Source organism: Balaenoptera acutorostrata, chromosome 18, assembly GCF_949987535.1.
Source record: "Balaenoptera acutorostrata chromosome 18, mBalAcu1.1, whole genome shotgun sequence".
In the NCBI taxonomy this organism is placed as follows: Eukaryota; Metazoa; Chordata; class Mammalia; order Artiodactyla; family Balaenopteridae; genus Balaenoptera; species Balaenoptera acutorostrata.
In genome coordinates this window covers 62,856,583-62,877,045 of record NC_080081.1, presented here as the reverse complement: position 1 = coordinate 62,877,045, position 20,463 = coordinate 62,856,583, and the positions used below count along the sequence as shown (strand labels likewise).

The following is a 20,463-nucleotide window of genomic DNA, read 5'->3' as shown; positions in this document are numbered from 1 at the left end:
CGGAGATGGGACCACAAATATTCATGCTCCCTGCAACAGTGACATCTGGTGGCCCTGGGGTAATAGGACAGCAGTCGAGTGGCTGATCTGTGGATTTTGATGAGATGACCTTATTCTATATATACTTGTCGCCGTAGGAGCCACTGCCCTTTCCCAGGGAGCCCCGTTTCCTCCTGTGACACCCACCTCCAATCACCCTACACCCAGGAAGCACCTGCAGCAGCGCCCCTGCTTCCTGGGGGCACTCTCCTCCCAGGCCCCCTGGCCACCGGGCTGGGAAGAAGTGGACTTGCCCCATCTGGCACATGTCAGCCGCCAGCGGCCACGTCAGGCCAGGCCTGGCCTGGATTCTGGTGTTTGAGGGCCAGTGATTTACTGCCTGCCTGGGCAGCAGGTGGCTGGGGTATTTTTAGTGTCTGGAGCCTTTAGGAGAAGGGTTGGGTGTGGGCAGGAGGCAGTGATGAGGTCTGGGGGAGTTGGCTCTTCCAAGGTTCAAGTTGAAAGCCTCCTAACTGGTGGCGGGGGGGGGGGGGTCTGTTTCCTAACCTCCTGTAGGCTTTCAGGTTCTTGGTACGTCTTCTTGAATCTGTCTACCTTTTTCCTTTGCTTGGTCAGTTTGCAAGCATGAACTAGAGAAAGTGGAAACCTTTGGGATGCCAAGTTGTTTGGTATCTAGGAAAATACTGGGTACTATTAACGCCCTGCACCTGTATTCATTCCACTTCAGAGCTCTTTTCTGTTCGTTGTATTATCTGATCCTCACGATAATCCCTCACGCTCCGTGGATAGGGATTATCATCTTCCTTCTGCAGAAGAAGAACCTGGCCACGAAAGGTGAGCATCTGTCCCGCGCCACGGGGAGCACACGGGACAGAACCTGGAGCCGAGCTCCGCCGGTTTTGCCGCTAAGCGGTGCTGACTTAGAACCCGCTGCCCCGGCTCACGTGCCGTGGGATTTGGGGCAAAGATGCCTGGCTCGTCAGTCTCCTTATCCAGAAACGGAGTCGTGGTACTTGGCACACACGGCTGTGAGGATGAGCACATATCAAACACTCCATCCGCTGTTCTTATCCAAGTAAAAGCTTACACATTTATTTAGCTTTTGACTGGGTCTGTTGTCCAGGTTCTGAACCTATGACATCGCCGCTGCCTCCGTGTGAGAGACAATCTCAGAATCAACAATCAGACGTGCCAGGCGCTCAGGCCTGGAGCGGAACAACCGGCCGAAACCTGGGGCTTCTGAGCAGGTACATCAGAGAGAATACAAGGTAAAAATTAAGAAGCCTGTGGGCCGGGAAGCTTTGTCAGTCTGACCATCTGAGACTGAGTTTGAGTTACTTTCACGCTGCTGCTGTTACTTGGTGGCGTCAGGGCTTTTGTGATTCCTTGTCCTCGGAATCTTTTTGTTTCCTTTCTAAGGAAACATTCTGCTTGTGCTTCAGAGAAGAGGGATTTTCATCAGCACCTGGATGGAACGTTGTCAGCACCAGGAGAGACCAGAAGAACCTGGGAAAATAAGTGACAGAGCCTCCCGCGGTGAGGGAGCTGGAAACAGCTACGACTGTGAGTTGCCGACTCCTGCATCTCACCCAGACCAGCTGAGCTGGACCCCTGGGGTTGTCCTCTCCGCGGCTGCGCCTACCGTGTCCAGAGCCAAGCCTGACGAGGCCTGAGCCTCGAGGTCTCCAGTTGGGGGATAGGGCTGCTGCCAGGCTGATCTTAGTTTTGGGCGGGGCTGCCATGGATCTGTGGGCCCACTGGGCCCCAGCCTCCCAACTGGGTGCCTAGGTACCTTAGAACTGGACCTCTGCCTCCGTGGCTTTGTGTAGTTAGCACTTCAGTTTGCCGTGGGAATAGAATCTGTCGCAAACCTCAGTTTATTTGCCTGTTGGCCCTGAAACTCTAAGTAGACCTCACCGGTGGAGAGGGGCTTGGCGGTGGTGGTGAAGGTGACACGTAGGAACCAGGTCCTTTTCCTGTTGGTGCCGGCTCCAGTAGTTCAGTAAGAAAGCGTCGTCAGTAGTTCACTAGTCTGAAGTCACGTTCTGTGTTGAAAGGGTTCCGTGGTCATGATCAAAAGTGGTATACCATACCCCTGCCTGCCTTGCTGTAGAGATTGACTATTCCCGTCATCATGGTCAGGGCTCTGAGATGCCCTACAGTGGAGAAACCTGTGTAATTCCATTAAGCCCACATTTCCCCAGCTTGTTGGACCATGGAACCCTCTTTTCAGGCCAGTAGCCCTTCACAACCTTCAGAGCTAGCGTTTCACAGATCCTACCTTGGGAAGCACGGGCACAAACCATGCCACAGCCACGAGAGCTGAGAGCCGTGAGAGCTGTCAGCTGCCTTAACTCGTGGCTGCATCCACCCCCGATGGCATCTCCTCGGACACTGATCCCTCCTGAAAGCGAACCTGAGCTCATCGCATCATGAGTCAGCCCCGCCTGGCCCATCTCCCCACTCCTAATCCCACGCAGCCCTGGCTTTCTACCACCTCCCAGTTGGCCTGGTAGCTGAGCCATCATAAGGCAGCAGGGGGGGAGGGTTCCCCCGTGGCTCCAAATCTTCCCAGAGATGCCGCAGCCATCTTCCCCGTCCCCGCCCCCACCAACACCCAGAGGTGCCGCTCACCTCGAGGCCAGGAGCCCCTTGGGCAGCGATCTTGCTTTTCCCTGCTTTCCTCCCTTCCGGTTCCTCAGCCTATGCTTCCCCACATCTGCTTAGAGCGCCCTGGGCCTGGGAGGAGCCTTTTATTAAGTGAACCCGTCCCACACACAGCCTCAGTCCTGACGTGGAAGACTTCAGCCCTGGCTACCCTGGCCATTCTGAGAATGTATTACCCTATTTTTTTCTTAAATCCAAGCAAGGTGTCAACCACAGTCCTTGAATCTACCTGTCCTTCATCCCTGGTTTCCCTCCTCTTCACATCCCCAGACCCCCAAGTTTCGGTTGAGTCTCTCCCACCTGGCAGCCCCATTCCAAGCAGAGGAGACACTGCAGGAAGGACGAGGGTGGTTTGTTACAGGACTGGGTGAGATTAAATCCCAGGGGGTCCTGCCCAGCTAAGGTGCATTTTCCCCTATGCTTTATGATGTTTTCCTCCTCTCTGCTTTGATCAACATCATACAGGAGTCACTGCTTTGAATCCATTCTGGGATCTCTGGCTTTTAGAACCCATTGCCTACTCCTCATTCTTTACTAAAACCTGCTCTCAGCATAGCATCTGATCAGTACATTCCCATTAAGTTAGAATCAGCTAAACACCCCCAAGATGGGAGAGTTCTGTGGCCAGGGACTCCTCCTGGGAGCATGTGAAATTGGGAAACTAAGGAATCTAAGAAGTATAATATGTAATTTCACCCAACTTATAACTGAGAAGTAGCCGTTGTCACCGCACGCTCACCCTCAACATCTAGGGGTGCATATCCCCCTGGCATGGCCACATTTATGTTAGACTGTCTTCAGTAAAAAATGTCAAAGCATGTGCTCTGTCATCCACCACACCTGTCTGAGGTTAAAAGTTCTTTTCCTTAACTCGTAAGTGATTAAAGGCTCAAGCTCTTTTTATGATTTGACCTTGGGATACCACCCCTGAGCATTATTTTATAAACCTGTGAAATCTTGGTATAAAACTGTAGATGGGTGGTTTCCAACATTTAGTGCCTGTGTTAGTCACCCAGCACTGAGGGGGAAAAAAACCACAAAGATCTTCTCAGTGGCATGCAGCAATAAGCATTTGTCTTCAGAGCTCTGTGGGTCATCCGGGCTTTGGCTGATGCAGGCTGGGCTCAGCTGGTCGACTCTGCTAAGGCTGCAGTGGCTCAGTGGCTCTGCTACTCACTTCGGGTCTCTGGACCACTCGGTAGTTTTGCTCTACATGCCTCTCATCCTATCCTCCTTAGACAGCAGGTTAGCTGAAGCTTGTTCTTCTGATGGCAGAGGCAGAAGAGGATAAACCCCAGTGTGCAAGCACTTTTCAAACCCCTGCTTGTGTCCGTCTGCTGACATCCCATTGGCAAAGAAAGTCATATGGCCAACCCCAATATCGACAAAGAAGGACATTCCATCCATGATGAAGCCATAGCAAGTGTGTGGATGGAGAAAGGAGTGAAGAATTGGGGCCAATAATACCACCATGCTCACCTGTGGCACACAGGGACGAGATAAAGGGTTTCTTCTGCCAGTTGCTGCTAGCAGCGTGTTGTTGCAAAGATGCTACAGGGAGCCCAGCAGCCGTGGGAAACTTCTGAAGGTTAAACAGCTCACAGGCTCCCTGTGACCAGAGAACCAGGTGACCATCCTGATCAGTCCAGCTCAGGTTCTGGTGGGGGTGGGTAGCCCAGGAGCCCAAGTGAGGAGAGAGCAGGCAGCGGAAGTGCAGAGAGCGGTGCGGCCACTGAAGTACCCTTCCACGGCTAAGGGTGCGAACCGTTATGCTCTGACATACAGATGCCAAGGAACGCACTGAGGAGGTCAGAACTGGGGCCAGCCAGGGGAAGACCAGCTTTACCCAAAATCAGAGCAGGAAGGAATACCAAATAGGCAAGGCTGAGACCCTGACTCGAGCCTACAGTTAGTTGGGTTTATACGCTTAAATTAACCATTGGGTAAGCAAGGTTACCCATGATGTTCTGTTTGCTCTTGCCTTATTTATTTATTATTTAAAATGTAGTTTTTATTTATTTTATTTTTTTAAATTTATTTATTTTTGGCTGCGTTGGGTCTTCGTTGCTGCGCACGGGCTTTCTCTAGTTGCGGCGAGCGGGGGCTACTCTCCTTGTGGTGTGCGGGCTTCTCTTTGCAGTGGCTTCTCTTGTTACGGAGCACGGGCTCTAGGCGCGTGGGCTTCAGTAGTTGTGGCTCGCGGGCTCTAGGGCACAGGCTCAGTAGTTGTGGTGCACAGGCTTAGTTGCTCTGCAGCATGTGGGATCCTCCTGGACCAGGGATCGAACCCGTGTCCCCTGCACTGGCAAGCAGATTCTTAGCCACTGTGCCACCAGGGAAGCCCCTAGTTTTTATTTTTATAAAAATAACACAGGTATCTAGTTTAAGAAGAGAAATAAGAACAGAGGCTTATAATGGAAAACAGCAGTCTCCTGCTCATCCCTACTAAGCCCTGACTACTTCTCCCCAGAAACAACTGTTTTAGCTGTGCCTTCTTATATTTTCTCTACATTTTTTTTTCCAAATTTGTGTTGCTGTTTCTTGATTTTTCAACCTTAGATGTAATCTATTCTCTTCCTACCTTGGAAAATGAGAATTTAACTCTCTTACATTCTCCCCCATGCTCTACCCACACATATATATTTCTTTTCCCCGCATCTTCCCAATATGGATATTTTGGTTAAATGAATATTTTAGTATTTACATTATTATGACTTATGTAAAAAATTTTCACAACTGAGCCATTTAGTATACTATGATTACAAAAAGTGCAACTTTTGTTTCCCTAGGAGCTTTTTTTTTTGTCTGTTTGCTTGGTTTTCTACATACTTATCAATAATACAACCCTAGAGGGACTTCCCTGGTGGCACAGTGGTTAAGAATCCGCCTGCCAGTGCAGGGGACACAGGTTCGAGCCCTAGTCCAGGAAGATCCCACATGCTGCGGAGCAACTAAGCCCGTGAGCCACAACTACTGAGCCCATGTGCCACAACTACTGAAGCCAGTGCGCCTAAAGCCCGTGCTCCGCAACAAGAGAAGCCACTGCGATGAGAAGTCCGCGCACCGCAACGAAGAGTAGCCCCCGCTCACCGCAACTAGAGAAAGCCTGCGCGCAGCAATGAAGACCCAACACAGCCAAAAATAAATAAAAAATACAACCCTAGACTGTCAAAACTGAAAATTTCACTGATACAGTCAAACAGATAAGGTAAACTATTGGGTTTTTTGGTTTGTTTGAGACATCCTTCTGGGAATGTTGTTCTGAAAACTCCTTTGCTTCCCTCTGGTGGCGAATTGCACGTTGCCTGCATCCCAGGTCTTCACTTTGGTTTATTCTCTTGAGGGAGCATGACTACCAGTAGCCTTCTAATAAAAGATGCACGTGTTCTTGTTTGTCTGAAAATGTCATTATTCTGTCTTCACGATTGACAGCTAGATTGGATGTAAAATTCTATGTTGGAAATAATTTTCCTTCAGAATGTTTTAACTTTTCATTTTGAAATAATTTTAGGCTTACAGAAAAGTTCCGAAAACATTACAGAGCTCTATCTAGAGCCTTTACCCAGCTTCCCCTAATGGTAACATCTTAGATAGCTGTAGTACAGTGATTAAAATTAAGAAATTAACTAAAAAAAAGGAGAGAAAAGAAGTTAACTCTGACGCACTTCTCAGGGTACAACATCAAAAAAAAAAAGCAACTAAGTAATTAACGTTGGTACACTACTGTTAACAAAGTGACAGACTTTGGATCTCACCAGTTTTTCCAGTAATGTCGTTTTACTTTTCCAAGATCCAATCCAGGATCTCACATTATGTTTAGCTGCTGAATCTTCTTAGTCTCCTACATCTAGAACACATCCTCAGTCTGTCTTTGTCTTTCATGATCTTAACAATTTTGAGGAGTACTGGTCAATTATTTTGTAGAATGTCCCTCAATTTGGATTTGTCTGATATTTTCTCACGATTAGATTGAGGTTATGGATTTGCGGCAAGAACACCACAGAGGTGATGTGCCCATCTGAGTGCATCCTATCAGGGGTACGTGACGGTGCTGTGTACTGCTCAGGGTATTCATGTTGATCACATGGCTAAGTAGTTTATGCCAGGCTTCTCACTGTCAAGTTACTATTTTTCCTTTTATAATTAGTAAATATATTGGTAGACATAATTTAAGACTATGCAAATATCTTGTTTATCCTCAAACTTTCACCTACAAATTTTAGCATCCATTGGTGAATCTTGCCTACAATTATTACTGTAATGTTCTTAATGATAATTTTCTATTTCCCTCATTTCTTTTACATTTTTTTTTTAAAGAGCTCCTGACTTTATTTATTTATTTATTTATTTATTTTTGGCTGTGTTGGGTCTTCGTTTCTATGCAAGGGTTTTCTCTAGTTGTGGCAAGCGGGGGCCACTCTTCATTGCGGTGCACGGGCCTTTCACTGTCGTGGCCTCTCTTGTTGCGGGGCACAGGCTCCAGACGCGCAGGCTCAGTAGTTGTGGCTCATGGGCCTAGTTGCTTCGCGGCATGTGGGATCTTCCCAGACCATGGCTCGAACCCGTGTCCCCTGCATTGGCAGGCAGATTCTCAACCACTGCGCCACCAGGGAAGCCCCCAATTTCTTTTACATTTATTAATGAAATTCTTTTGTAAGATAGAGTTTTCCCTTCTCCGCCATGTATTTAGTCATTCATTTATTTACTTGTATCAACATGGACTCATAGATATTTATTTTATTCTAGAGGTTATAGTACAATTTTATTGTTCAAATTGCCTTCTGAATTTTGAAGGCTTTGCTCCGTTATCCTTTGGATTTCAGTATTACTATTAAGAAGTTTAATAGTAGCCTGATTCTTGACCTTTCATAGTGACCCATTTTTCTTTTTTAGGATGTTCTGAAATTTTACAATATTGTGTTTTTTGTTTATCTTTATAACATGCATTTGTATTGGGCACTCCATAGACCCTTTCAAGCTGGAAACTCATGTGTTTTGGGAAATGCTCATATTTTATTTATTTATCTGATAATTCACCCCCTCTACTTTTTCCTTCTTTTTTTTTTTTTTTTTTTTGTGGGATACCAATTATTCTGATGCAAAACTTTTGGACTAATCCTCTAGTTTTCTTATGTTTTAATTTCTAATTTTTCATCCTTAATCTTTTAATTCTACTTTTTAGGAGATTTTTGTTTCTACTTTATCTTCCAACTTTGTACTGGATTTTTCAGTGGAGATTTCTGAAAGCTCTTTCTTGTTTTCTAAATATTTTTTATAGCCATCTTGCTTCATGGCTGTGATATCGTCTCTTATTTCTAAGGAGATTTGCCATTTGGGGGAAGTTTTCTTTTGCTTCCTGCAGTGATCACTCTTTCCTCTGAGTTGTTTTTTTCCTGCTTGTTTTTGTCTCTCTCTCTCATGTTGGAGACTTTTTCTCAGATGTCCTGTCATCCTTTATTGTCTTTTCCTGCAAGGCATTGAGCAGGATATTCACACTGTGTCAGGTATTACCCAAGGTCCCTTCACATTGGAGTGATCCAGCAGCCACTGCCTTTACCAAAAGGTGGAGCTTTGCTTCCCCACTAGTGAGATAAGCAGACATTGTCTCCTGATGAGATGCAGCATGAAGTAGGGAATGTCACCTATGTGTCTTACCAAAATCATCTGATCTGAATCTAATCACACCTTTAGATCTAACTTCCACTTGACAGAATTTACAAGAAATATGGGGACAAGTTCAATGACACAAGACCCAATCAGACAAATCAGCTGTGAGACACTTCTTCAGTTAATGGCCTGGTCCCTTCAAAAAGTCAACATTGTGGGGCAAACAAAAGGAAAGAAGACTGTTCTAGGAAGGAGAATAAAGAGACATAATAACCAAATGCAATGAGATTCTACGGACAGTGGGGGAAATTTCAATATGGATTGAATATTAGAATATATTTGGGAGCTATTTTAAATTTTCTTACGTGTGATAATGCATTTGGGTTATATAAGATCCTTATTCTTTGAATAGAGATACTGAAATACGTAGAGGTGAAATATCAATGTCTGCAGTCATTTTCAAATGGTTCAGAAAATACTGTATGTACCCCTATATCTAAAGATAAAGCAAATATGCTAAAATATTAACAATTGTAGAACTTAAGAGGTGGGTGTATGGGTGTTCATTATAGTATTTTTAAAATTTTTCTATATGTTTACATTTTTCCGTGATAAAAATGTAGGTGGAGGAAAGAGGAAGACACCAAAAAGCTGCTAGAAGCTTGTGTGAGTCCTGGTACATGGGCAGGAAGGGCTCCTCAACTGGTGAGCCAGCTCTTTCATCCAGAGACCTTCAGATGTCAGTGCTGTGTGTCTCCTCTCCGGCCAGTGAGTTCCTGGAGAGGGGCTCCCAGTCCCTGCCTCAGTGTGTAAACCTCACGGCCAGCCCCTGCGAGCTGAGTGGAGAAGGGGTCCAGGCAGCCTCTCCAGTCAGTTCACAAACTTTAGGAATTTTTTCATAGATGTCTCACCCCCATCCTCAACTGGGTAATGCCTCCAGAGAATAAACTGAAGGTATCCTACCAGGGAGCAGAGGGGCAGTTGTCTGGGGCTGAGTAAAATAGGGGAAGGAGCCTGAGAGTATGTCTCTTCATACAGACTTTCCACCAGTTCTGTTTCCTGCCCCACTTTGTTGCTCCTTGATATCCCAAGTCCTGAGATCCCCTGGGGTTTGGGTCAGAAGGGCTTGCTAATCACGGTGAGGCTGTGTAGAGGGTGGTTTGTGGGCCACACCTCTGCAGAGGTTCACATTCTGCTGTGTGACCTGGGACAAGTTATTTAACTTCTCTATGCCTCATCCCCAAAATCAGGTCACAAACTTTCACATTGTTGGGGGATTATGTAAGTTAATACACCTTCAACACTTAGACCGGTGCCCAGTACAGAGTCCTTTGACTACACACACACACACACACACACACACACACACACACACACACACACACACACACACACACACACACACACACACACACACACACACACACACACACACACACACACACACACCCCTCCCAGCCCCCACCAACTTAGGTTTCTACTTTCTCTGGTCTGTGAGGTCTCTTTGTATCTTCTTTAAGTTTAGTGCTATCTCAAGCCTGCTATATGCACTTCGGCTTTCTTTTTCCTTGTGGGGTTTGGCCTTTTAAAAAAAATCCCTTTACTGTCCCTTCAGTCAGGTTTGGGGAGATAGTAGAGTTACATGTATGTGTGCATTTCACAACATTAAACCACAAGTCTCAACAGCTTGCTTTCTTTCTTTGTCTCTCCTAAAGCCCCCCTTCAGTACATTCATCATATTCTAGCCTGAACTCACAGAGTGTTGCAGGCAGAGCCAGGGGAGTGAACGCCAGGCTTCTTAGTCAGATCTGGAACCAGCTCCTAGTGTTCTATCTAGAAAATGCTGAGAAGCACCTCAGGATAAACCTGCTGGTCGAGTGTTCCATGAGCTCCTTTCCGGAATCTCCTGAGTCACCATCACTGGCTGGGGGGAAGGAAGGGTTTGTGGTGGAGCTACCCTGAAGCTTGTGTAGGAAGCTGTGGCCCATGGCTGTGTCAACACCAAACAGCCAGCAGGCTTCTCGCCCCACCACCCAGAGCTCTTGATTCCTAGGGATCACTCGATCGACCTAGAGAACTTGATCCTGTCTTCACAGTGGTAGAAGGGGGCACCTTTGCAAATGACTTGCTTGAAGAGTTTGGAATGCTGGTTTAAAAGAAAGAATTCCTCCCCGGGTAGGATTAGGCCCACGGAGTTTTGTGATCCTCTTCTTCTGCCTGGGTCATGACGTTGCCCTTTTACACTCAGAAGCCCCACTCAAAGTGTAGGATACAATTGAGGGAGAGTGGCTCTTCCAGTTAAATCTGAAGCCACCTTCTGGCTGGTCGTCCCTTGGACTTTAGCGCTTTCTACTGAACGGTGATAAAGAGCTTGGGCTGCTTATTTCCATTTTCCATTCCCCACCCGACCCCGGATCCATTCTGCAAACCTGCCTGCTCTATTCCGTGCCCTGGGAAGGCAACTGCTGATAGAGACACTGGACTGAGATGAGAGGGTGGGAGGAAGAAGAGGCCAGATGATTCTCTGCCCACTGTCAGCCTAAAGGGGTGCTCCTGGCCCAGCCCCCTAGTTCTGCACTCCCTGGCTCGAGGCCACCTTTCCAAGTGCCTGAGAAGATGGTGGTCCACACACCTAGACCCTCCCTCCTGGGCCTTCTTTCTGCATACAGTAGGTCCTTGCTGTGTGTACAGTGAGAGGGGGCGGCCACGTTCATCCCAGCCTCAGGCAATCTGTGAAGTCTGGTTCATTCCTTTTTGGCAGCCCCCAGCTCCCTGACCACACTTTTTTTTCTTTTAGCTGCATCACAAGGCATGTGGGATCTCATTTCCCTCATCAGGGATGGAACCCATGCCCCTTGCACTGGGAGCGCAGAGTCTTAACCACTGGACCTCTAGGGAAGTTCCCCCGACCTCCTATACTTCTTTCAGCCATTCTCAACATTTAGCTTTGCTTACTTTACACAACCTCTTCTGAAAAGACCTTGACAATTCATTCACATTACAATGCCAATAACTATCCCTGCTCCCTTTCTTCTAGGGATATTTTCTTTGAAAAACCGAAGTCCAAGGGATGAATCTGTAACTGTTGAATTTCAGAGAGGAATAGAATTGAGGGTGGGATTCAACCCCCCATCTTCTCAAATCATTCCTGTCTATGTCTAGTCAGTCCACTAGCCTTTGCAAGGGGAGGGCGCATTTAAATTGCATGGAAGAGATACTAATTCTGGGCTTTGCCTACTCGAATTAAACGTGCTTTGGCGTGGGAAGGACAGGGGAGAAGCTCTAGAATAGGGATGTTAATAGAAGTGGTAGGGAAGAGGGTAGAGGCTAAGTGTGCAGAGTTCAGACGTCAGAAGAGCAGTCTAGGGCTCTGCTCCCCCAACCCCTGTACCCTTCCACCAGCCCTGGCCCCCTCTCCACTCCAGAACAAGTCTGAGTCTGGAGAATTCTGAGCATGGGAGAGGGATCTGCAAGAAAAGCCTGGGCCCCCAGAACTCTGCTTCATTTGCATTTGTAGTGTGCTTCAGTGTGACAATATTAACCGCTGTCCCTTATTGAAAGCTAGACTGTATGTCAAGGGCAGGGACAGTGCCTGTATCTCCTCCATCCTTGTAGCTCTTGCACATTGCTCAGTGTTTTGCACATAGTAGGTGCTCAAGAGATACAAGTTGCCTTGATGAACACATTATCTCGCCGAATTCTCGTAAGAACTTTGCGAGGTACCTCCTATTATCACTCCCATTCTGTAGATGAGGCGGCTGGGGCGTAGTTGGGTTAAATAATTTGCCCAGTTGGTGAGTTATAGAGCTCCTGTTCTAGTCCATTCTGACTGACTTCAAGGCCAGACTCGAAGCCAGTGCGCACAAGCCAAGCGCGTTTAGACGGCACCAACTTGAGCAGAGGATGGGGTTGCATCTCCATCTTGGTAGCAATTCTCTCATGGAAGAATTTTCATAACCCTGAAAATCCTTATATATGTTTCTTTGAATCCTTTATATTTCTCCTCCAGGCTACGCCAACGCTTAGTGCCATACGAAATTGAAGTTTGTGGAATACAAAAAAAAAGGTAGGATAAAAATTGCAAAAGGATATGGTGTCATGTTCATAATCCGGAGATAATTTTTAATAATGATGCCTCCTTTTATTGGAAGAATTGGAAGTGCTTTTATGAGAATTAATTAGTTTAGGTGTGTGATTTCATGCTTGAAGTAAGCTGCAAAAATGCCCATGTGTCCCAGGTTGCTGGAGGGGACCAGGGTGAGGGAGAAGGACTCATTATTAGGTTTTTAGCTTGAAATCTGAGGCAGAACAATGCCATTTCTCATGGAAAATTTTTAAATACTTTTCCATAGCCAGATTTCCTTGGGGGTGAATATATCAGAGGAGTGGAAATCAAGACAATGAGGTAAAAATAAAAGACTCCTTTTTTCCTTTCTAAAATTATTTTGTTTTTCCTGAGCCACTACTTTTACGAGCCGTGTGGGAAGGGAGTGCGGGGGTCACACTTCAGTGCACCGAGAAATGCTTCTCTCCCTGAGTTCAGAGGCAATCACAGGATTCTGATCACAGGTTTCCATAATCCTGTGGGAGGGGAGTGCCACGGGTATCATTCCTAATTAAGTGCCCTCCACAACCTTCTAGGAGGCATTCAGGGTGATTACTCTGCACCCATGTCTTGTTACTAATCATGGGTGCAATCAGGAGCTCACAGAGCCAGGCCAATGGGATCTGTTAGGGAAAGAGAATTAAAAACAAATCTGCCAACCCAGCAAACCTTCTCCACAAAGGTAGGAGAGAAAGAAAACAGTTTTATTATTGAATAAGCATCAAACCAGAATGCGATGTGCATCACAGGCAATCAGCTAAGAGACTGCAAAGACAGAGAGGAATCTCAGCCTTTTGTACAGACAGGCGGACACAGGCCCTTACCTGCACAATAGTAACCAGTCCTCACCTCGCAGGACATGAAGGTACCATTTGTCACACCAAGTTCTTCCGGGATTCGCCTGGTAATTGGGGTCACCATCTGTGTTACCTAATTGGCTTTAACCTAAAGAAAAACCAACTTCTATCTTTATGACAGGAGGTAGTTCTGCAACAAGGAACAAGGCTCCCACCCTCCCACAGAGATGGGAGAGGGGCCCTGTCTCCCTTGATGATGGCATTTCAAAGGGATGGCTCCCTGGTGCTTGAGAAAGACAGTCCTAAAGCTGGCAGGAGTCTGAGTTAGCTTTTTAAAAAATTTACATACCTTTCAAAGAGACAGAGAAAAGAACTTAGAATTACAAGTTTTCTCAAGTGAATGCTCTAAAAAGAGGGAGGAAGGAGAAGCATCTTCCCTTATTTTCAACAGGGAGAGCTAAGCCTCTTATTTTTCATTTGTATTTGCCCTTTCAGGCCCAAGAAGTGGCAGGAATGGGATCCCCACCTCCCGCTCACTCAGGGACTCTCCCATCTTGACCCAGGCTCTGCGGCAAGAGGCACAGCCTGGACAATCTCATTGCTCGACTGCCTTGCCTCTGTCCGTCTTCAGGGCTGGGGCTTCTGGAAGGGAGCAGTACCCCGCTGGTGCTGAGTTGCATCAGGTGGGTTCTGGGGAAAGTATGAGTCTTTTGCAAGGTGACCTCACCGTACCACCTGAGGTTGCAGCCAGGATGCTTGAGGTGTCGTGCATTCTAAAATCTGCCTGGAGGACGGCGACTTCCCTGGTGGTGCAGTGGTTAAGAATCCGCCTGCCAGTGCAGGGGACACGGGTTCGATCCCTGGTCCGGGAAGATCCCACATGCCGCGGAGCAACTAAGCCCGTGCGCCACAACTACTGAGCCTCCGCTCTAGAGCCTGGGAGCCACAGCTACTGCGCCCATGTGCCACAACTACTGAAGCCCGTGCACGCCTAGAGCCCGTGCTCCGCGACAAGAGAAGCCACCGCAATGAGAAGCCCACGCTCCGCAATGAAGAGCAGCCCCCGCTCGCCGCAACTAGAGAAAGCCAGCGTGCAGCAATGAAGACCCAGTGCAGCCAAAAATAAATTAATTAATTAGTTAAAAAAAAAAACCTGGAGAATGAGAAGGAAGGCAAGGTCCCAGCTCACCACGTGCTGAGGATGGGGGCCTGGCCCACTTTGAAGAACACAGCTGCCCCCAGCCCCAGCGGGAGGAGGTGAGTGTGGAAATCTGTGAGGATGGACAGCTGAAACCCAAAACTCAGCAGGACCAAACTAAAACCCAACTCCTGCAGTTCCTACTTTCACCAAAAGATTGCTTCTATCCAAGAGGGGAAGGAGAAACATCTTCAGAATCAATGAGTCAGAAAGGGAGAAGCTCAACCCATATTCAAAGGGGTAATCAGCTCTCCAACGTGGAACAAATCTCATGCTATACAGTGTTTGCGGAGGAAAAAAACGGATTCCTTTATATATAAGGAGGAAATAGATACGTGCTTTTCAGCCACATCTGCTCGCGCACCTCCTCACTCCCGCTCATGGGTTAACAGGAGGCTGACGGACCTGAAAGGTGTGGGTGAACTGGAACACGCAAAATACCCCTCTCATAAGGAGAGCACCTTTTAAAAAACAAAATAAAACAGAAGGCACGATTTGTTTTTTCCTAAGCTTCCCTGTGCTGTAGCTCTGTGATACAAGCACCTGTATACGTACCTCTGTGTATGTTTCTCTCTGAGCAGAAGAGCAGGAGGGAAGCCCCTCCGTCTGCCCCCACCATGTCCCTGGCGGGCTCTGGCTTGCCTTGGGTGGGGAGGCAAGGGCTGAGGCTACCCTCCTGGCCCCTGACTGCCCTCCCCTTCAGTTGGCAGTGGCCATGGGAGTGGAATTCCCAGTCCTACAGGCCAGCTTTGTCCTGTTGCCACTCTTGCTCCCAGCAGGCAAGGCCAGCTACCCCATGGTCTTCAGGGAAGTTTCTGAAAGAGGATGGGATTTCACCCTCCTTCCAGAGCCAACATTACTGGAATGGGAGAAGGAAGGATGGAAGAACCGGAGAGGGCAAAGCCGGGCCGCTGCCTGCGTGCCATGGATCATCCTCACCTCCTCCCCGGCACTGGCTCTGGGCCCTGTGTCTGCTCTCTCCGGCCACCTCTGTGGGCTCAGCCTCTCCCAGGGACCCTGGCAGATGCCTAGTGACATGGCAGAGGGACCCTTTTCCACTACGGAGTCATAAGTGTTGGGTAAACTATAATCAAAAAAAATTGTTTTAATGTAGGCTGCCCTTGAGCAAAAAAAAAAAAAAGGAAATCCTCAAGTGGCAGAAACCAGTTGAAGAGGGAAACCACAGCTGAAGCAGTTGAGTGAAGCCTGGAGTCCAGGGGGATCTTAGAGGAGCCAAATTCAGGCTCTAGGGACCAGGCTGCGGTCATAGCACCTGTACGGGAACAGGAGATGTGGCCTCACTCTTGCTTGGAGGAGAGAAAATTTTGATCTGAGCTCAGCAGAAAAGCAAGAGCATTGAAGTGGCATCCCTTTCTTAAAAGGGGATTGGAAAATTCTGCCCGCCAGCTCAGCCAGGCATGCCAAAGCAAACGGTCTATCTTGGGAGTGCAAAGAAAAACAGTTGCCTGTCAGAAACTGAATCCCTGGGGCCTGTGCCATGAATGAGCACAGAGTTCAAATTCCTACCACCTGTGAGGTCCGTGAGCCCCAAGCAGAGAAACTAACATAATATTTGGTCTAAAACAATTGAAACCTCCAGGATCCTGGTAGACGCTAATGTGAAACCACTCTGTGTAAAAACTGTCACAACCCAGAGCACACGGGAGTCACACAGGAAAAACAAATCCTACTGAAGATGAGCTCACAATAAAAAATGACAGATCATGTGAGGAAATGAGTCTCCATGAGCAGAAACCAGCAGATGCCTCCAGAGGGTCCTCAGTGCCTCAAACTCTGCAGATAACCGAACAGTCTGAAAAGAGCTATAAACACATTCAGATCCAGCATTCCAAAAGCAGGGTCCAGCGGTTCTAGCCCCTTCCCAACCTGCCCCTCCCGTGTCCACCTTCTCATTCATTCCAATCCCGCCTGCCACGCAGACTCAAAATCTTGGGCACCTTCAAGTTCTTCCTTTCGCAGCCTTTTGTCTTAAAAATGGCTCTCTATGTTCTTGTCTTCCTCTCCTCTCCTCTGTGACCGCGATGGGCATCTAGCTGGGCTGCCCACTTTTCTGACCCCAGTGTCCCCCCTTCTCTTTATTTCACCTCCACACTGCCAATAAATTAGCCTCTTAAATGGAAGCCAGGTGGTTTCACTTCTCCGAGACAAACTCCTGATTATGAAAGTCTAAGCTTTCCTTAATTTGGAGCTAAACTTTCTTTCCAGTTTTGTTTCCTGTATAATACATCCCACCCCTCACCCCAACCTCGTGTTTCAGCCTTTCTGGTTTGTTTGTCCTTCCTACACTCTCCCTCATGCCTCCAAGCAGTCTCTTCCCTCTAACTAGGCTGCTCTCCCATCTCATCTGCCTACTAAAGGTCAACCTTGGCTTAAACCTTCTAGAAGCATGATGTCGTGGAAAAATGCACGCATCATCAGGGCTAGAATATCTGGTTTCGAATTCCAGAAATGTCACTTAAGAGCAGTGCCTCAAGCAAGTCACAACCTCTCTGAGCCTCAGTGTCTAATTATATAAAATGGGAATGATCCCTACTTTGCAGAGTTGGGAGAATTAGAGATAATCTCTGTAGAGCACTGAGCACGGAACCAGCCCCAGTATGTGCTCAGTAAACTCTCAACCTCTCCTTTTTATGGGAGTCATGTCCTCCTGCTTCCCCATCTAGAGGACCATGAGGCTGGAGTCTCCTTTGTCTTTGCATCTTTGCCCTTTTCTGTGTCTAACATAGGAAGTCTTGAAACACATTGATTGACACGTGGTGGAAAGAACTAGGCACACCTAACTTGATGTTAGAAGGGGAGACTTTGGGTAGAGGGACCTCTCAGATGTTGGAGTGATTGTGTCACTCCAGAGAGGGCAGAACCACCATCAGGAGTTCTAAGGAGGCTGATGGTAGCCCAGGATGGGAAGGAATATCCAAAATTTAGAGTTGTTTAACACGAGAATAGGTACCAAATGGAAGTTACTTGCCATTAAAAAGTATAGAAAGTATCCCTGGGTTGAATGAGGTATAAGACCAGATCAGTGATTCTTAGGGAATCACAGGTACCTTTAAAAGTCTGACAAAAGTTATGGATCTTCTTCCCTAGAAAAATGGCCCAAAGCATAACATTTCGCAAATAATTTCAGGAGCTTCATGGATCTTAGGTAACGTCACCTGAAAACGCTTCGACTTTCTCTTTCACTATTAATAGTGAGAGGTTCATTGCTGTTATACATATCTTCAAAATTCACACCTGCCATCTGGAGGTCCAGCTTCATATCTAAAGCTCATTGCCTTTTGCCACAAATTCAATACTCGGCATATTTTTTGATTAAGTGAATAAATAAATGAATGAAATCATTGATTAATCTGATCTTCAAGGAAACCTATGTGCTTGAAGGAGAGAGAAAGAGAAGGAAAACAGAAAGAAAACAATGAAGGGTTTTAGAAAAAGACCAGTACAGGATAACAAAAAGTTGGAGAAGGGTTAATCAGGGTCAAAGAAGAGGATCAATTTTGGAAGGCCTGAACTCCCAGCCTCTGCCCAGGGCTGAGCACCCCATTGAACTTCTAAACCCAAGATCCTGCAGAAGCAGACTCCATCCTGCTGGCCCTGACTCCTTGCCCTCAGAGTGGTGGTGGCACATACCCAGGGGCTACCGGGGAAAATCACTCATAAATAAGATCATGCCCATGTCCAGGTGATACTCTGATTTGATTTTGAAACCTCTTTCCCTGTGTGAATTTAGGTCTTAATTATTCTGCAACCACTTTTTCTGTTATTACAATTGCTTAGTTCACACGTGGTAATGAGTTACTAAATGAAGTATGCTGAGGTATGTTTTTTCCCTCAGAGTATCATTATTCAAAGAATAGTTGATTTTCAACACAAACACTGGTGACAGTAAGTCCCAAGAGGAAAATATGCTGTCCGAGCGCAGGGGGATTCCTTGTTTGATAAACTGAATTTGAGATTCTCCAGGATTAGCTGGTCTTCCGATCCACATGAGCGAAGAAGACAGGCTGCTCTGCCTGGGTCAAGGCTTCCGGCTCTCCCCACAGCCTGCCTCCTGTGCTGACCTGGAGTTACAGTGGTTGCGGGATTTCAGGAGGCGCCTCAGGCTCTCCAGGGCCTCGGGCAGCCCCTCTCCGGTGAGGGCGCTGCAGCCCTGCAGCTCCCAGCAGCGCCCCTGTAACCTGTGCAAGCCCAGCCTGTCTCTGATCTCAGGCAGCGGCAGGGCGTGGGGTGCCTCCTGCTTGTTGGCCAGCACCAGGAGGGGCACGCTGGCCAGGTGGGGGTCGTCCAGGGCCTCGGTGAGCTCAGCCACTGCCTCGGGCAAGCGGGCTTCGTCTGTGCTGTCCAGCACGTACATGAGGACGTCCGTGCCCTCCAGGTAGTCCTTCCAGCTGGCCCTGAGCTGGCTCTGCCCTCCGACATCCCAGAGGGTCAGAGACATGTGCCCAGGGACTTCTAGAGGCTCCACGTTGAAACCCACGGTGGGCAGGGTCTCCACCAGCTGGTGGCCCTTCAGTTTGTACAGGAGCGTGGTCTTGCCGGCCAAGTCCAGGCCTATCATCACCACCTGGGCTTCCGCCTTGTGACCTCGGGAGTTCACAGACCCCATGGGGGCCACTGCCAGACCCTAGGGGAGGAAGACCAGGTGCACACATCAGCCATTCTTTTCAGAAGGAACACAGATCCTTGCGGGCACATGGGAGAAGAGCTTCTACGCCCAAAGTAGGAAAGTATCTTTACAGTGTCATATTTCAAACAAAGGCCTGGGCTTCGAAAGGGCAGGGAAGTAGGGGCGTGTGAGTCAGCATCCGCTGACCTATGGGGGGGGGGGGGGGGGGGGGGCGGTGCCCGCTGCAGAGAAGAGGGCAGGGCCTCCCCCTAAAAGGCACGGAACGTGGGCTGACATTCCTTGGTAGTTAGAGCAAGGAGGCACAACGAAGTTCCAGTTAGACAAACTGAAAGATGTTTCGATTCTTGCGGGTCTGTGGCTTCTAGCCTCTGTTGTCCTTCCTGTAAGCCTAAACCCCGAAGGGGAAGCTATCTTGGGGTCAGTGCACTGACGGAAGGGGGCAGTCGGCTCATGGTAACTTCTGCTTCCTTTGGACCCCCACCACCCCCACGGGACCAGGCCGCATCCTGTAAACAGTGGCTATTTATAAATACTGTTGACCGTGGACACATGTACGGCTCAGAGCAAAGTGGTTTCCTCCAGTGTCTTACCAAGGTAAATTACCTCCAGGACATTGCACAGGTTTTTCAAGAATCTCACATTTTAAGACTAAGACCTGTTCCCACCTTAGTCCAGGGAAAGCTTGGCTGGAACAGGGGGAGGGACGTCTCACACCCAGGAGTATATTTCAGCTGCCCCTGGAGGAAAATAAGATAGCCTCTGTTCATTCCTCGTGCCAGGGGTGGAAGAGTGAAATGAAAGTTACCTCAGTGTTGTTAGGCTGCGGCCGAAAGCTCGCCCTCTGTGGTGGTCTTCCGCCTGCGGCTGCCTTCAGTCCTGAGAGCGAGATGGGAAACGAGTACGGTGACTGTGGCCGGTTCTCCCTTTTTGTGCTTCCTCTTCCCAGATGCTGGGGGCGGGGCACAGGCTCCGCAGCCCCGCCCTCGTCCCTGGGGCTCCCCGAGCAGAGCAGTCCTGCTGAGGATGTGGCACAAAGATGCCCCCAGCCAGGCCCAGGGCCAACTCCCGGTTCTCGGCAGCTCAGACTCCATATGCAGGAGGGCGGGCGCCCAGCTCAGAGCCGTGCCGTGGTCAGCCGATTCTCCTGCTCTCCTCTCTCAATCCTGGGGTCCCCGCGGTGGAGAAATCTGAGAGTCAGACCTCTTCCTTCAGCTCATGCCTCGGTGTGTTTCTGGTGCCTGGAGATTCTTTCATTTGCTTGGAACCATATGTGCTTAAAAACTGCCTAAGTAGGATTAAAACACTCTTAAAAAATAGGTTTAAATGTTGAAGGTAAACCAAAGTAGGTATATATATATACATATATATATATACTGAAGGTAAACCATAAAAATCAAAAAGTTGTGTTAATGGGTGGAACTATGCGTGATTAAGCTCATTG

General features: G+C 48.0%; 2 protein-coding genes across 2 annotated transcripts in view; both read right to left on the bottom strand.

Moving 5' to 3' along the window:
• The window catches only part of SETDB2 (SET domain bifurcated histone lysine methyltransferase 2), a 306,643-nt gene that overhangs the window by 118,935 nt on the left and 167,245 nt on the right, over positions 1-20,463 (bottom strand). The gene's annotated exons all lie outside the window — the stretch shown is intronic.
• Positions 17,868-19,959, bottom strand: ARL11 (ADP ribosylation factor like GTPase 11). The gene is made up of 2 exons (XM_007193735.2): positions 19,828-19,959; positions 17,868-19,019 (listed from the first exon to the last, which is right to left on the bottom strand). The coding sequence occupies exon 2, from the start codon at positions 18,999-19,001 to the stop codon at positions 18,414-18,416; it is 588 nt and encodes a 195-aa protein (XP_007193797.1). The 5' UTR covers positions 19,002-19,019; positions 19,828-19,959; the 3' UTR covers positions 17,868-18,413.

Bases quoted from the DNA above. Each gene is read 5' to 3' on its own strand.
- ARL11 (XM_007193735.2), bottom strand. From the start codon at position 19,001: ATGGGGTCTGTGAACTCCCGAGGTCACAAGGCGGAAGCCCAGGTGGTG.